This window comes from Mytilus edulis, chromosome 11 (genome assembly GCF_963676685.1).
Source record: "Mytilus edulis chromosome 11, xbMytEdul2.2, whole genome shotgun sequence".
NCBI lineage: Eukaryota > Metazoa > Mollusca > Bivalvia > Mytilida > Mytilidae > Mytilus > Mytilus edulis.
Window position 1 is genome coordinate 10,859,222 of NC_092354.1, and position 17,301 is coordinate 10,876,522.

The window sequence follows — 17,301 nt, forward strand, 5'->3', positions numbered from 1 at the left end:
GATTTTTAAAGGAAAAATGGGGGCCAATGAGCGAATTGTTTTAAGGCATTCATTTCAAAAGTATAAACCAGAGGATTCCGAAAATCTGATAAAAATTCCAAAACATGACAAGCGAACATCTTTTAATATTTGTTAGCTCATTTTACTTTTATTTCCTTACTACATCATTTAACACTCATGGGTTACCAGAACACGGATCGAATATCCGGTTTACTAGAAAAAAAAAAAGTGTATCAAATCAATGAAGCTATTAATGTCAATGTATTATGTAACACATTTCACGAATATTTACACGTAAAGTACATATAATATAAAACAATTAATATATGTTCATCGAAACAACACAAATAATTCAAATATAACCAGCCATAAAACCAGATTTAATTCACCTTTGTGAGCAACGAGGAATTTAACCACAACACAAAATGAGTAACACATAGATAAACCCTGTGTATTACCTGCAATTGCAATATCAACTGAGGACAAGTAAAATGTATAATTTCATAAACTTAAATGCCCTTTTAAGGTGTTTGTTTTTCCTTTTCGAAACAATAAAATATTTATAATGTCAGATTATCTGTAAATGATAACTGAAAAAAATCCAGTCTACCAGTAAAATTGGAGATAATGCTTCAGAAATTATTTAATTATCGTTAAGAGGCTTTAGCTTCTACCAAAGCTTCAAAGAAATTCATAACATTCGCCAACGCTAAGTGAATAATGTGAATCCGAAATTGTATGGACTTTTAAACTGTATCTAACTGTTAACTGTGAAAAGAAGTTAAGTTCATATATCACTTAAATACTGGAAAATGAAAAATAAATATTTCAATAATCTCCTTCAAAATTTAATAAAATTTAATAACGATTGTTAAAACTCATTTATGTCTGAAAATGATTTACCACAAAGTAACCTAAAGGTTGACGACGACGGAAGCTAATGTGTGTATGATTCGCTTTCGACATAAATATTAATGGCTAGAATAAAATGATAAAGAATTTGATAGGTCTAAAATAAATGTATAAAAATGCAAAACACTAATTAATAAAATAAATTATAAACAAAGATCGATATTTTTCCATCAATGTTTAACGCTCTATTTAGTATATGCATTTATTGTTACGATAAGTACACTACATGGATACAGCTAATTATATAGAAACATACGTACATCAGGAGAACTTAATATATTTAATCATTTCATTAAACGTACCAGATGTATCCTTGTTGTTTTCAGATTACCCGACAATTAAAAAACATTTCTTCATTTAATTTAACTGTCATAACAGTTTTCGTTCGCAATGTGTATGTCCTTGTTTGCAAGTAATTCAGGTTAATGTACGATTTCACAACAATATCATCCTTTACAATGCGTAAACAGGATAATATGTGAACCTATCTGTCCTTTTAAAATAAATCGTCAGTACATACTATCACTATCTATCAGGGGTATGTTTTGATAAACAAATAATTGTCTGTTGAGGTTTAGCTTTTTCATCATTTCCATGATCACCCTTGTCTCTGTCTATCAACATAAGTGTACTTGCTTTGCAGACTGTTTTCTTTCAGCTTTAATTTTTAGTGGATGCCTGTCTCATTGACGTACATCCCACATCTTCTTTAAACCTACAGTATTAGCTGCTTCATTTGAATAACTTGAAAACATCTTCATGACAAATGATATATGTACTTTGTCTGTTGTACATGGTTTTGTATGATATTCTTCTTCAAAATAGTTTCATTGGTCCGGTATCAGGTTTTCTTGTTCGTTAAAAAAATCTGTTGTTAATAGTTATAAGATTTAATTAAGGAAAGGTTGAGCTGTAAAATATCCGGATTGTTTTCTTTTATGTCACATGCTGTAGTAGTTCATTAATCAGGTTAATATGATTTACTACGACATGTTATATGCATTCAAGTGTTATGCGCATTCAGAAATAATTACATTTTTTGTTATATAAATAATTTCACACTTATACCGTTTTTATTTCTACTAGTTATAAGTATAAGACGTTGTTTACATATACATTCGCGGCGATGATGTGGTCAGCTGTGATTTTGATACTTTGTGTTATTCATTTACATGTAAGTTATATAAATACTAATATCTGTTTTAATAAACGTAATGTTCTTCCTTTTATTACTGTACTGATGGATTTAATGTATCTATTTAGATCATTACGTTCTCATAATACGAATTAAAGTGTGTGTTCAAGTACCAAAACAGATGTACATGTACGTATCAATTCGAAAATGTTTCTTTAATAAAAAGAATCTACCAATTGAACAACGTATTCATTTACAATTATAAAATGGTGCTTTCTTTTTCTTAATCCTGCGTTTGCAGCGTATACGGAAATAAATAAACTCCTTTTACGTTAAGATAAATTAGTGAACTGGTCCAGTTTGAAAAGGTCATAAATTATGATGTGTCCCAAAATTAATACACTACATGGTAAAAATATTTTTTGAATCGAACAGGTGCTAATTTTTGTTAAAAGATTTTTGTTGTTTTCTGTTATAGATAAATTCACTACGTCATTACTAATTTATCGGACCTATATTTGTTTCATGTCGGTTTTGTTATATTACGTCATTTTTTGTCGGGCTGTTGAATATAGTTTTAATAGGATTTCTTCGACTGTTTTATAAATTGTGTATATTTTCCGTTATTGTAACTCTTAATTCAATGTTATGACTTTCGGCCTCATTTTTACTTCTCATAACCCTTTTAATAATCATGATTTACGAAATGGACAGAAATCACTAAACATCAATCTTTCAAGGATATTCATGTGCTCTAAAAACCTTATCCAAATATTAATTCAACCGCCGTCAATCGAAATTCCCCATCTAAATTTAGCAGTTTTTATAATTGTGTTAAAGGTGGCAATGCTGCTGCAGCCAGATTATTCAATAAAAATGCACGTGTATATCCACAAATATTTCCGTGCAATGCCAGAAAATGACAAACCTATTCTAGATTATCTTCTGATAATACTATAAGGTCAACAGTGAACGGGGAGAGTTTTTTCGCTTTCATTTTCCTGTGACATAACATGACAAACCCAAAGCCTCATTTATCTGTTTACATGAACAAAGCCAAAGTGTGGTATACAATATGTAGGACAAACAGGACGGGAGTTTTTTTAAACGAACACAGGAAAATCTATACCGCTTCCGAAAATTTAAGAAATTCAAAAGTATAATTTATCAACATTTAAGTAACACACAACCACAATATTAAATTTATTAGATTTCAACCGCTCGAACCAGTCCAAAAACAACAAGGGCAGTCGCATAAACAATTTGAAGATTCCCGTAAAATTATAGAACTGTCTTGGATTAAACGACTTCAAACAGTTTATCCCCTGGATCTAAATGACAATATATTTGGACAAGGGAACATATTTACTACTTCTTCTATTGATATCATGAATATTTTATAAAAAAACAAACGAAATAATAGGTCTCATGGGAAACGTATCAATCGAAATCAACGAGTTAAACATCGTATAAATTATACACTTGGTAATCTCCTATCTATATTAAAAAACAATGGTAGGCATCAATTATTATGTAAACTGGGTAAAATACCCATCAGTAAATTACACAATATTTTCAAAGAGTGTGCCACCATCTATTTCTTCAGTCCACTGTATGAATATTCTCGTATAATTACATCTTTTTGCCACCATAGGCTGTTCCCGCGTATCGACAAACCTGAAGATCATTAACGTCATTTTCTGAAAATTGAATATATTAGCAGAGGTATTGATTTTATCAACTTATCTAGTATATTTAATTACTCTACCACTGTCTATCGTTCAAAACTGTATACCTCCCTATTTTGATAACATAGAACCACCTATAATTTCATCCACATACAAAAAAAACAGCAGAAGTTTAATTTTTAATTATACGTCGGTTACATCAGACGTGAATATAGAAAATAATACTCCCTTAACTTGAAACTGTGAATCGTCGAAGTTTAGACATGTTCCCTATGGCCATGTTATTACAGGGGACCTCAATATCGCCCAGGACAGAGAGGTTAAAAACTTTTTGAAAAAGGACCAAAATATCGTCCTTCATGTAAAATAGATTGGAAAGAGTGTCGTCAAGTCACCTAAGATGCTCTTTCCTCGTTTTGTGAAAAGTGGTGTAAACGTGAAAATCTGATATAAAATCTCTTGATTCTTATTTAAATAAATGTATGAATAAGGTAGATAGAAAAATATCACATTTTAAAATAATTTAGAAGTACAAAAAATATGTAAATAATACAGTACATAATACACTTATTTCCAGAATAAGAAATAAACTTCAAGAACTTTCAAAGCGGTTTGTGTTTGTACCGGCTGACAAAATAGCCAACATTGTGGTGGTGGTATGCCATAAATACTACAGGAATTTTAAGAATGAAATTTTAAATTCATCTACATTCACGTCCACTCCACGGAGTGTCACATAGTTAACAAACATATCACAGATTTTTTTACTCTCTACATTACACTTCCACACTATCTAAACACAAGTTTTCCTATTCAATTAAATGGTCGTTTGGTAAAGCTGAATGCAAATATATTTGCTGCAACCCATTTAAATATCAATAATGTGGTCATTTTTATAAATTTCCTGTTTACAAAACTTAGAATTTTTCGAAAAAAATAGGAGTTTCTTTTCCCAGGCATATATTACCGTAGCTGTATTTGGCACAACTTTTTTGAATTTTTGATCCTCAATGCTCTTCACTGATGAGTCTTATGTAGACGAAACGCCCGTCTGGCGTACTAAATTATAAGTCTGGTACCTTCGATAATTATTTACACCACTGGGTCGATGCCACTGCTGGTAGACGTTTTGTCCCCGAGGGTTTCACCAGCCCAGTAAACAACATTTCGGTGTTGACATGAATACCAATAATGTGGTCATTTTTATAAATTTTCTGTTTACAAAAATTAGAATTTTTCGAAAAACTCAGGATTTTCTTACCCCAGGCATAGATTACCGTAGCTGTATTTGGCACAACTTTTTGGAATTTTGGATCTTCAATGCTCTTCAACTTTGTACTTGTTTGGCTGTATAAATATTTTCATATGAGCGTCACTGATCATATGCATTCTTGTGTAGACGAAACGTCTGCGTCTGGCGTACTTAATTATAATCCTGGTACCTTTGATAATTATTTACACCACTGGGTCAATGCCACTGCTAGTGGACGTTTCGTCCCCGAGGGTATCACCAGCCCAGTAGTCAACATTTCGTATGGCTTTATAAATATTTTCATATGAACGTCACTGATGAGTCTAATGAAAACGAAGCGCCCATCTGGCGTACTAAATTATAATCCTGGTACCTTTGATAATTATTTACACCACTGGGTCGATGCCTCTGCTGGTGGACGTTTCGTCTCCGAGGGTATCACCAGCCCAGTAGTTAACATTTCGTTTGGCTTTATAAATATTTTTATATGAGCGTCACTGATGAGTCTTATGTAGACGAAACGCCCGTCTGGCGTTCTAAATTATAATCCTGGTATTTACATCACTGGGTCGATGCCACTGCTGGTGGACGTTTCATACCCATGGGTATCACCAGCCCAGTAAACAACATCTCGGTGTTGACATGAATATCCAAAATGTGGTCATTTTTATAAATTTACTGTTTACAAAACTTTAAATTTTTCGAAAATCTAAGGATTTTCTTATCCCATGCATAGATTACCGTAGCAGTAATTTGCACACCTTTTTGGAATTTTGGATCCTCAATGCTCTTCAACTTCGTACTTGTTTGGCTTTATAAATATTTTGATATGAGCGTCACTGATGAGTGTAGTGTAGACGAAACGCGCGTCTGGCGTACTAAACTATTATCCTGGTACCTTTGATAATTATTTACACCACTGGGTCGATGCCACTGCTGGTGGACGTTTCGTCCTCGAGGGTATCACCAGCCCAGTAGTCAACATTTCGTTTGGCTTGATAAATATTTTCATATGAGCGTCACTGATAAGTCTTATGTAGATGAAACGCCCGTCTGGCGTACTAAATTATAATCCTGGTACCTTTGATAATTATTTACACCACTGGGTCCATGCCACTGTTGGTGAACGTTCCGCCCCCGAGGGTATCACCAGTCAGTAGTAAACATTTCGATGTTGACATAAATATCAATAATGTGGTCATTTTTATAAATTTCCTGTTTACAAAACTTTGAATATTTCGAAAAACTAAGGATTTTCTTTTCCCAGGCATAGATTACCGTAGCTGTATTTGGCCCAACTTTATGAATCTTACAAAGACGCCAAACAAAATCTTTTGAAAAAAAAGAAATACTAAATGATAGGTAAATCAGACATGAGCATTTCCCGTTTAACTTTAAATTGCTCTTATTGTATTTAAATAAAATATGAATCTCCAATTTTTGAGTTCCGTTATTTATATATTTATTTATTGATATCGAACTTTTTTAGTATTTCTTTATTTTTTATTTTCAAAAGGTATGCAAAAAAATTACAGGAATCTTATAGAATTCTAAAAAATGGGTTAATGACCCATAAACATAAAAAATTAACGGACAATCTTTTAAAAGCACTACGTTGATGAAACTAGAGAACTGGAATCCTCTAGTCTGATTTACCTATCATTAAGTATTTCTTTTTTTTTTAAAAGTTCTTAATCACATGGCAAAGTCAAAAGCTCAAACACATCAAGCGGACGTTTACAACTGTCGTATTCCTGACTTGGTCATCGTTTGCTCCCTAGTAAATAATGGTCTCTTTAGCAAACATACTACATCTTATTTTGTTTTTTATATAAACAGCCATCAAGGTACAATACATGGATATCAATTGCCTGAATTTAAGAAGTAAGTTAAAACCGCTGTATTTGCTAGAGCTCATTAAAATTCAAATATAATCAGACAATCGTTAGAAATAATCTCTGTTTATGCATAAGTTGGTCTACTACATGTGTTACCACTGCCGTTGACATAGTTCGGATCAATTATGAACGCTACAGTCAACGTGCATTTCATCGACAAAAGACTTATCATTGACACACTAATCAAAAAGATAAAAGGCCAAACAAAGTACGATTTCAAGAACATTAAGGATCATAATTTCCGAAAGTAGTTGACAATTAAAGCTATGCCCATCAAAGTGTTATCCATGTTTCAACTTACAAGATGTAAGCCTTTGCTCTGTAGTTTCAAATGAAAAATGTAGGATATATTTTATACATAGTTTTATAAGAATTGTGTTTAAAATTACGCTGATATTCCTAACAGCCGATGAATTTCAAAGAAAACTTGTCTTTTGTTGCATGACAATATTTCTTTCAACGAGTTGAACTACTTAGTGCTAGGATCTTTTATAGAGATGAAAACATAGTTTGATATATATGATTATGTGCTTTTTAAACGTCTGTTCTATAACCAGCTTGAAAATAGTTGGAGAAATAAACCCGTTTCCAATTCATGACCCTAAACGTGTCTTTTGGAGTTGTAAAAAGGACAGTGGTGCAAGCAAGTATTATTTCCAAAATTAAACAACTCATGAACTGTTAAAATATCATATAGTTATGGTGATGATAAAATAATTCTGATTGACAACGTGTGGGAAATGGGATGGCAAACATTCGCAGTTCATGTAGACTGGAATGAAAATGGCATCTTGCAAATAAAAATAACACTTTAAAAGTTAAGTTCGTCTGAAATGCTTTTTTTTAAATATTGACCTTTACCAGCGATGCGCAATCTTATAAAGTAAATGGCCAAGTATAGATAGACACATATAAAGAGTTAAATGACCATACTTTCTCATTAATATTGTGGTCGCAATTTCTGCATTTGTCGAAAAAGTGATATTTTTTTTGTGCTAAAAAGTATCCTTATTTACGTAAAACATTTATGATAGAAATATAACGCGATTCGATGTCATCTATTTGTTTTGTTCTCCTGAATGATCCCCTTATACGTCAAAAAAGTGCTCATATATTAACAACTTTAGAAATATATTATAATATTATAAAAAAAAACAACTTTTGAACTCAACCTTTGTTCTATGTCAGCATATTATCATGTGATCCTTTATCTGAAAACGAATAAACTGAGGAAAATGTATTGAATCAAAACGTAGAATATGATATCATATGATTGATGACGGATAAATGTCAGAAGTGTAATACAGTTATCTTGTCTTTTTTTATATACAGTAAGCAATCCATCTACCATGTTTTAATACACTAATCTTGTCTTTATTTATACAGTTAGCAATCAATCCACCATGTCCACAGATAAAACAAACAGGAAAATGTATCGGTTTACCCAAAACGGATAAATGTCAGACAGATAGCGAATGTGGACACGGTAAGATTAGAAATATATTTTAAATCTTTAGGATAAATTTGAATAATAAACCAATATAGTATGTAAATCATAAAAAAATGAAGATATGAAGATGTCGTTTTAAAGACTTTATTTTACATTCCGGTTTTGTCTCTTTGTGCACAATTCTGACAAATGTGTTTGTGATATATTTATTGTGAAATATAAATCCGATACTTTTGGAAAAATCAGCAATATGCTCCATTTAATTCTTAAGAATAAGAATAAAAACATTGACTATTAGTACTTGAAAAACATATTTCAATTTCCTTCGATTCTATTGTTTCTTGTTGTTCTTATATTTCTAGATTCGATGTGCTGCCCCAAAGAATGTGGAAAAGAATGTGTAAGTAGTGTTTGTTTAGGTAACAAAAAGTAAGGGTTATTGTCGCATTCGTTTTAAATGTTGGTCTTGACATATCGAAGTATAATAAAACATTCATGGAATAAATCGAAATCCATAATTTATCCCGCCCGTTTTCCCCGGATGTGATCTACCGAATTTGTAACATGTGAAACAGGATCTGCATCCCCATCCGGTGGAACTGAGATCACACTCAGGTTTCAATATGATTGTGTGGATCCTTTTTAGTTTTCTGTGTTGTTTTTTGCTTATAATTGTTTGTCTCTTTCATTTTAGCCATGGTGTTATCAGTTTATTTTCGACTTGTGAGTTTTGGTTACCTTTGGTTTCTTTCGTTTCTTTGTCAAAAACAAATAAAAAATGGCCCAAAAAAGGCAACAACAAAATTCCGAAGGATAAACAGGTTCATAATATCTAAATGATAAGTTTGCATAGATAAAGGCAACATAGTTTTCCGATGTTGAACTAACTACTGGTATTTATGTGTTATGTGGAAGACAAAAAAGAAGGCGCTGTTTCCGATGTGTCTTACGGAAAGAAAACAATTCTCGTCATAAAAATGACGCGTGAATCTTTTGAATGTAAAAGAAATATCACAAAAGTACTGAACTCCGATGGAACTTCAAACGGAAAGCTTCTAATAAAATGGCAAAATCAAAAGCTCAAAACGAATAGATAACAGTTGTCACATTCCTGAATTGGGACAGGCATTTTCTTATGCAGACAATGATGGATTAAACTTGGTTTTTAAAGCTAGCTTAACAACATACTTGTATGACATTCGCATCACATTCTATTTATATTGACAACGATACGTGAACAAAACTGTTAAAAAAGAAGCCTATACTTAGGAACCAAATGATCTTTCTTGCAATACAGAACACACTCGTAAAAAAAACGTTTTGCGGTGCTACTGTCGTTCTACTTTCAGTACAAGGTGGACATTTTGTTTTAACTTTTAAATATATATTTATTACTGCTGTAATGATCCCTATCCGTCATTGTTCAAAAAAATATTTCTAGGAGATCTGTGATTGGTATATTTTGTAAAAGATATTCGTGACTACATATCCGCTAATTTTAAAAAGTACAATTACAAAAATAGAAGAAGATGTGTTTCTTTAGATTTAGGAAAACCCTAATCACGTAAACAAATATGACAATAAACAATTCTACAAAACAAAACAAAACGCTGCTAAGGTCCAACTGACCTGTACTGTTCAATTTAATATATATAGATATATAGATATCCCTTTTTTCAATTATAATTTCAGACAGTAAAGCGCAAATGGGGATTGTGTCCCACCTTTACCGACAAACCAGCGTCTTATTGTGGGCGAGCATTCTTTATTTCTGATTGTAGAGGGAATGATGCAGACTGTTCAGGTATATACCTTGTTTCACAGTATTTACACAAAAGAAATGCAAATGCAAATGATGTATAATGAGGAAAATAAACAGGGTGTTCACAATGCATGAGACAACAATGTGCTATGTTGATCATTACAGTCAGCATCAATACCGTATTGCAGGTTATTTTCGCGGGTGTAAACTTTCGCGATTTTTATTTAAAAAGGAAAACGAAATATTTTGGCGGTTAATATTTTTGCGGATTCAATGTTTATCAATACTTTTGCATGAGCGTTTTTAGATTGTCGGAATTAATGTTGGCGATGTTGTTCTATAGTTATCAAAGGTACCAGTATTATAATGTAGTACGTCAGACGCGCGTTTCGTCTACACAAGACTCATCAGTGACGCTCATATCAAAATATTTATAAAGCCAAACAAGTACAAAGTTGAAGAGCATTGAGGATTCAAAATTCCAAAAAGTTGTGCCAAACACGGCTAAGGTAATCTATGCCTGGGATAAGAAAATCCTTAGTTTTTCGAAAAGTTCAAAGTTTTGTAACAGGAAATTTATTAAAATGACCACATTATTGATATTCATGTCAACACCGAAGTGTTGACTACTGGGCTGGTGATACCCTCGGGGAGGAAACGTCCACCAGCAGTGGCATCGACCCAGTGGTGTAAATAGTTATCAAAGGTACCAGGATTATAATTAAGTACGTCAGACGCGCGTTTCGTCTACACAAGACTCATCAGTGACGCTCATATCAAAATATTTATAAAGCCAAACAAGTACAAAGTTAAAGCGCATTGGGAATTCAAAATTCCAAAAAGTTGTGCCAAATACGGCTAAGGTAATCTATGCCTGGGAGAAGAAAATCCTTAGTTTTTCGAAAAATTCACAGTTTTGTAACAGGAAATTTATTAAAATGACCACATTATTGATATTCATGTCAACACCGAAGTGTTGACTACTGGGCTGGTGATACCCTCGGGGACGAAACGTCCACCAGCAGTGGCATCGACCCAGTGGTGTAAATAGTTATCAAAGGTACCAGGATTATAATTTAGTACGTCAGACGCGCGTTTCGTCTACACAAGACTCATCAGTGACGCTCATATCAACATATTTATAAAGCCAAACAAGTACAAAGTTAAAGAGCATTGAGGATTTAAAATTCCCAAAAGTTGTGCCAAATACGGCTAAGGTAATCTATGCCTTGGATAATAAAATCCTTAGTTTTTCGAAAAATTCAAAGTTTTGTAACAGGAAATTTATCAAAATGACCACATTATTGATATTCATGTCAACACCGAAGTGTTGACTACTGGGCTGATGATACCCTCGGGAACGAAACGTCCACCAGCAGTGGCATCGACCCAGTGGTGTAAATTATCGCGACAATTTAAACCCAGCGAAAATAATCCGCTATACGGTATGTTATGTTTTGCAGTTGTCATTCTTATAGCGTTCTTCAAGAAATTCATTTAAGAAAACATACCTTAAAAGTACTTTAAATGTTAAATACAATCACAAATTCATATGTTAACTAGATAAGCTTTAGTCTTACTTATGAACTTCAACCCACTACCTCAATTAAACGAGGACCGTGAAATACAACCCTTATGATATACTTACAAATTATTCACATTAAAAGTGAAATCCACACTGCATTCGTTTTACAGTCACCTTCACAAATTATTTGCTGGATACTATACGATGTTTCAGTATCGCTATTTAGAACCGATATGTTTTCGTGGTTAAAGATATATTTAAAAGATACCAGGAAAGTCTTTTGATCTGAAATTTTGATGTTAATGTGTTATATTCAAAGGTGACCTTTAGAATTAGGATGAATTTACATGGTGGGGGATGAAGCAAAGCAGGATATCCTCACATTCACACTTCGAGGGAGTTTATGCGAGACTATGTTCGGAACCAAGATTTGTGTTTTTACTAAATTATTTTTTCTTTGTAAATTCTTTAAATTCTGTTGCCTGAGAATTGTAAATGCAGTATAAGTCATCATTATATATATTTTTTTTAATACATAGAAAAAATGAAATGTGTATTATGTCTGCTTAGGTTCCCTTGAATTGTTTACATGTTGCAAAGGGCAAAGGCAAAGAGGCGAAGGACTTAAGAGCAACCACGGATCTTTACAAAATTTATTTTGTTATTATAAAAAAGAAGATGTGGTATGATTGCCAGTGAGACAACTGTCCACAAGAGACCAAAATAACACCGAAATTAACAACTATAGGTCACCGTACGGCCTTCAACAATGAGCAAAGCCCATACCGCATAATCAGCTATAAAAGGTCCCCATATGACAATGTAAAGCACTTCAAACGAGAAAACTAACGGCCTTATTTATATAAAAACATGAACAAAAAAATAAATATGTAACACATAAACAAACGACAATTACTGAATATGATGATTTGAAAATCATTGAATGTTCAATACAATTTGCCGTTTAGTTTTAATACACACAAAAAACAACTAAAAAGCCCAAAATTGGCGCGAAAATGTAGCATTAAAACACCAGCAATAAACCAATTTAATACAATTGTAATTCCTTTTCCAACAGGTACAAAGAAATGCTGCCCAAATATATGTGGATCGCGACGGTGTAAAGAACCCGCAACGGTGAGTAGCTTAAAACATTTGATTTGATAAGTTTAAGTTTTTGTGTTCATGTTATATTTTAATATCGTTAAATATCTGCTATAGAAGTTAAGAATTTTGAGTAACAAAAGCAAACTAAAGAACACAACAAATAGCGAAACAAATCAGTACAAATAGAGAATAGTTGGGTGTTGAATTATTATCGAAAGAATAGAGAATAATGTGGTGAAGAGGAAAAGTTGAAATAAGATTTAAAAATTTTACTCACTGAACGGATTTTAAGACCTTTGCAAATAAACTCATAATATCTAGGATTGAAATTTTGTATTTGCACCAGCCACGAGTTTCGTCTACAAAAGACTCATCGGTGACGCTCGAATCAACAAAAAAGGTCTAATAAAAAACAAAAATAAAGATAAGTTAAGGTAATCATATCTTTAGGTAAAAAAGCATTAGTATTTAAAAATCAATATTTTGTCCAGTTAATTTACGATTATGACTATATCTATGAAAACTCATGTAAAAACAGAAGTGCTGACTACTGGACTGGTGATACCCGCGGGAAATTACAATTATAATCTGCATCGACCTTGTAGTTGTAAATAAACTCATAGATACCAGCCCTTTGCAAACAATTAATAACTCTATTTCTCCTTTAGTATATGGTTATCAGCTCTTCAAATCAGTACACACTCTTTTGTCCTATAACTTGATAAAAAAGAAGTTGAATTGTTTGTTTACCAATGCAATTAATGTACCTTCATTTAAGGAGCATAAGGAATACTGATCCCTATATGAATACAAATTTTTAAAGAAAAAAGATTTCAGTCATGATACATCCTTCGATCAAAAGTTCTTGTACAATTCTTTAACATGATAGATAGAACAAAGTGTTGACGTTGTTTATGAATCCTTTAATGTTAAAGACGGGAAAAAATTGATATGATGTAAGTCCATCTGTACCGCAATGTGTTTCATACCTTGTACATGTTTCTTGAAAGCCTTAGTTTAAACAATAAATATATGCTTTGTTTTTTTTTGGAAACAAATACAATTTAGCATGCATGTTCTTAGATATTGTTTTTCATTATGAAGGCAAAACGACTGGTTGGTAAAGTAGATTTTCTTTTTTTGTGTTTCTTTTTTGGTCTCTTGTGGAGTGTTGTCTCATTGTCAATAATACCACATCTTCTTTTTTATATTTCTTATATTCTGATTTTCATCAAACTTAAAACATCATACTGTGAATTCATTATTATTCGTTGCTAGATATTTTGTGTATTTTGTAGAAACCGACATCAAATCACAACAGTCCAGATCTGAGGACATTTTAAAAGGGAAAGTCCATAATCAAACACATCAAACGAATGGTTTACAACTGTCATATTTTTGACTTGGTACAGAAATTTTCTTATGTAGAAATGGTGGATTAAACCTGGTTTTAAAGCTAGCTAGACTTTTTACTTGTATGACGAAATTAATCAATCTACAACAATATTGATAATTCAAATCAACCAATTGGCATTTTTTCTTTCTTTTAATCTATAAAAAATATATATTACAGAAGCCTCGACCACAGTGTTCTTCCTCTCAAAACAACATAAACAAGGCCGCCCGCTGTCACCTTCATCAATGTAGTCATGATAAAGAATGTACCCAAGGTAAGGACATTCAGCTATTAAATATAAGTTAGATATACACCAATGTAGCCACAACTATTGAGATAGAAATGCGAAACAACAAACAATTGAGAATTATGTATTTGATTGAAATCGATTCCTGTGTAGTTTTAAGGTTATCATTTGTGGAATGCAAAATAAAAAAAAAATACTCAACTCAAAGGAAAACTTAAAATGAGAAGTAGGGAATCAAATGGCAAAATAAAAATTTAAACACATCAAACGAATTGATAAATAGTTATCAAAGGCACCAGGATTATAATAATTTAATACGCCAGACGCGCGTCAAAACTGTCAAACATACCTGGTACAGACATTTTCTTATGCAGAAATTGGTGGAATAAACCTTGTTTTATAGCTAATAACACCTGTGAGTTCACTCGTTATGTTGATTAAACTCTATCGTTATGTATCCCGAATTTGGGGGAACCGAAAAGCATGCGTCCTGTCAGTGCATATAAAAAAAAGAATAAATAGTGCGTCTCATATCATGTAGGCATTCATCTTTATAGTCGGCATCATTATTCTTTTTTACGATGCCAATGACAGTATCTGTTTTATCATGCTTAGTTTTGGTGTCTTTTTTTGAAGATGTGATGAAGAATCCCATAGCTATAATCGTCCATGAGTATTAATCATATTGTTTCAGGTAAAATATGTTGCGATGTTACTTGTGGAATAGGATGTACAGAACCAAATGTAAGTTAACATAATCTAACGAATTCGTCCAATGTATCATCAATTTCCTTTAAAACCCTATAAATTGTTTTCTTGAAACTCGGTTATTAATTGTACCATGATTATTAAATTCATGGTAACGTATACGATTGCTCTATCGATAAGACAGTGGTGGCTTAATAAAATTTACATGACGGGGAATAAGATAAAAACATAAATTATCCCTGTTTTCACATTTGAAATAAATGATGTGTAAGTTCTGAAATCTGAAATTTACATTACTTTTGAATTGTGTATGCATAGTAAATGCAATGACGGTACATTTTATTTTTTTATCCAATGTAAACTATCAGTTAGTCGTTTTTGGTATCGGGTTGGCAACACTAACAAGAAGGGATGTATTGTCAGATTATGTATTTGATATTTGATTCACATCAATACACTTTGATGACGTATCTAAGCGATATAATTACTGTTTTGACATATTACATTTTAGAAGGTTTAAACGTAAGGAAAATTGTGATATAATTTTTTATCATACAACCAATCAGAGATAATGTATTTAAATAAACGGTTTTGCAGATTTGTGTTTTATCAGACCTTTTTTATTCCCTTTGCAGTGAGTGAAACAGAACGATAAGATACATTTTGCAGGAGGCTGAAACCAGCAGGCTATTCATAAAATATTGACAGTTAATTGCTCGTTTTGCACATCTTATATATAATTTTGAAAAATATCATTTGTATTATTCTTTAGAACACTTTATCAAGAAAACATAAGAATAAATGAAAATTAAATAAAATAACGTTTGTTTTTTTTTTGTATCCTGCATGCCTCGAATCTTGTGTACTTTATTGCGTTTTTTTATACATTCTTTCGATGTACAATCGGGAAAAACAAGATAGTGTATGAACATATGTATGAGAGAGACAAACCCTTTTAAATTCAAATATCTTACTGAACCAATCATTCGAATCGTGTTAGTCAGTTACTTGGGTCACGATTTTTAACTATTGGTTGTATGTTGGTGTTCTTTAACTGTTTAGCCATGGCGTTATAATAGATTCAATAAGATGTGATACGATATTCAATGAGACAACTTTCCATCATAATCACAATTTGCGTTTTTATTTACTTAATATGAGATTCGATGCCCCTGGTATTTTTGGCAAAACTTTATCAATGTCCAAAATTTCTAAAGCAGGACAAAGGCATAATGTGACAGGCTTTTATATCTAGTTTAAGACTTATTCACAATTCGTCTGACATCATATTGTTTACCATGTGAACGAATGGTTATACTAATGTCTTATGGCGGAAACAATCACAATAATTGAAAGAGTAAACTTTTTATACATTATGCTCCCAAAGTTGGATTAAAAAATCATTTAGACAACATAGTAATCATAAGATTTGATCGACACTAGCTTTGCATTTAAAAAAAAACAGCTGTTCAATGTACATTTTAAGAGTAATCATATATGCAGTGATCAGCGTAGTAATCATGTTTAATATTTACACAGCTGTATGCATTAGTATGCATATTTTTCTAGGACTAAAAAGTTGAAATCATCTCTTCATAAATTTTACGGACGCCATCACGAGTTGGTTGATATTTATGGAATATCCGTTTCACAAATGATATCGGATATGTTCTGCGTCGTATCTAAACTCCCCTTCCCGTTTATAAATGTGACTTACCGATTTAGACTTTTTACCTGATTTGTTACCTCATAAACAACACGACGAATGCCACATAAGGAACAGAATCTTACCCTTCCGGAGCACCTGATATCACCCCTAGTTTTTGATGGGGTTCGTGTTGTTTATTCTTTAGTTTTCTATGTTGTGTCACGTGTACTATTGTTTGTCTGTTTGTCTTTTTCATTTTAAGCCATGGTACTGTCAGTTTGTTTTCGATTTATGAGTTTCAAATAAAAAACAAACTTTTACATTCGGACATGTATTAGGATGTTATGTATCAACACTTACAGTGTTTCATTGGTTAAGTTAAGAGTATAATAATAATTCATAAGATGCAATCTGTTTTTAAACAATACCCCATATATGATATGTATTAAAATAAATGATATAAACTGAAATAAAATATGACATTTAAGATAAATATCAATCAAGATGACAGCAAAAAGACACGGTAAAATGACTGTTTTGTAAATAGCCAAGATTTACAATTCCAATTAACTT

At 32.1% G+C, this 17,301-nt stretch overlaps 1 protein-coding gene across 1 annotated transcript; it reads left to right on the top strand.

The window, feature by feature from the left end:
• The first annotated feature begins 1,980 nt into the window (after window positions 1–1,980).
• On the top strand, window positions 1,981–15,898 carry LOC139494752 (WAP four-disulfide core domain protein 5-like). The gene is made up of 8 exons (XM_071282950.1): window positions 1,981–2,086; window positions 8,272–8,371; window positions 8,698–8,735; window positions 10,028–10,139; window positions 12,701–12,759; window positions 14,303–14,399; window positions 15,067–15,116; window positions 15,716–15,898. Exons 1-8 carry the CDS (start codon window positions 2,039–2,041, stop codon window positions 15,716–15,718), a joined length of 507 nt encoding a protein of 168 aa, XP_071139051.1. The 5' UTR covers window positions 1,981–2,038; the 3' UTR covers window positions 15,719–15,898.
• The last annotated feature ends 1,403 nt before the right edge of the window (window positions 15,899–17,301 follow it).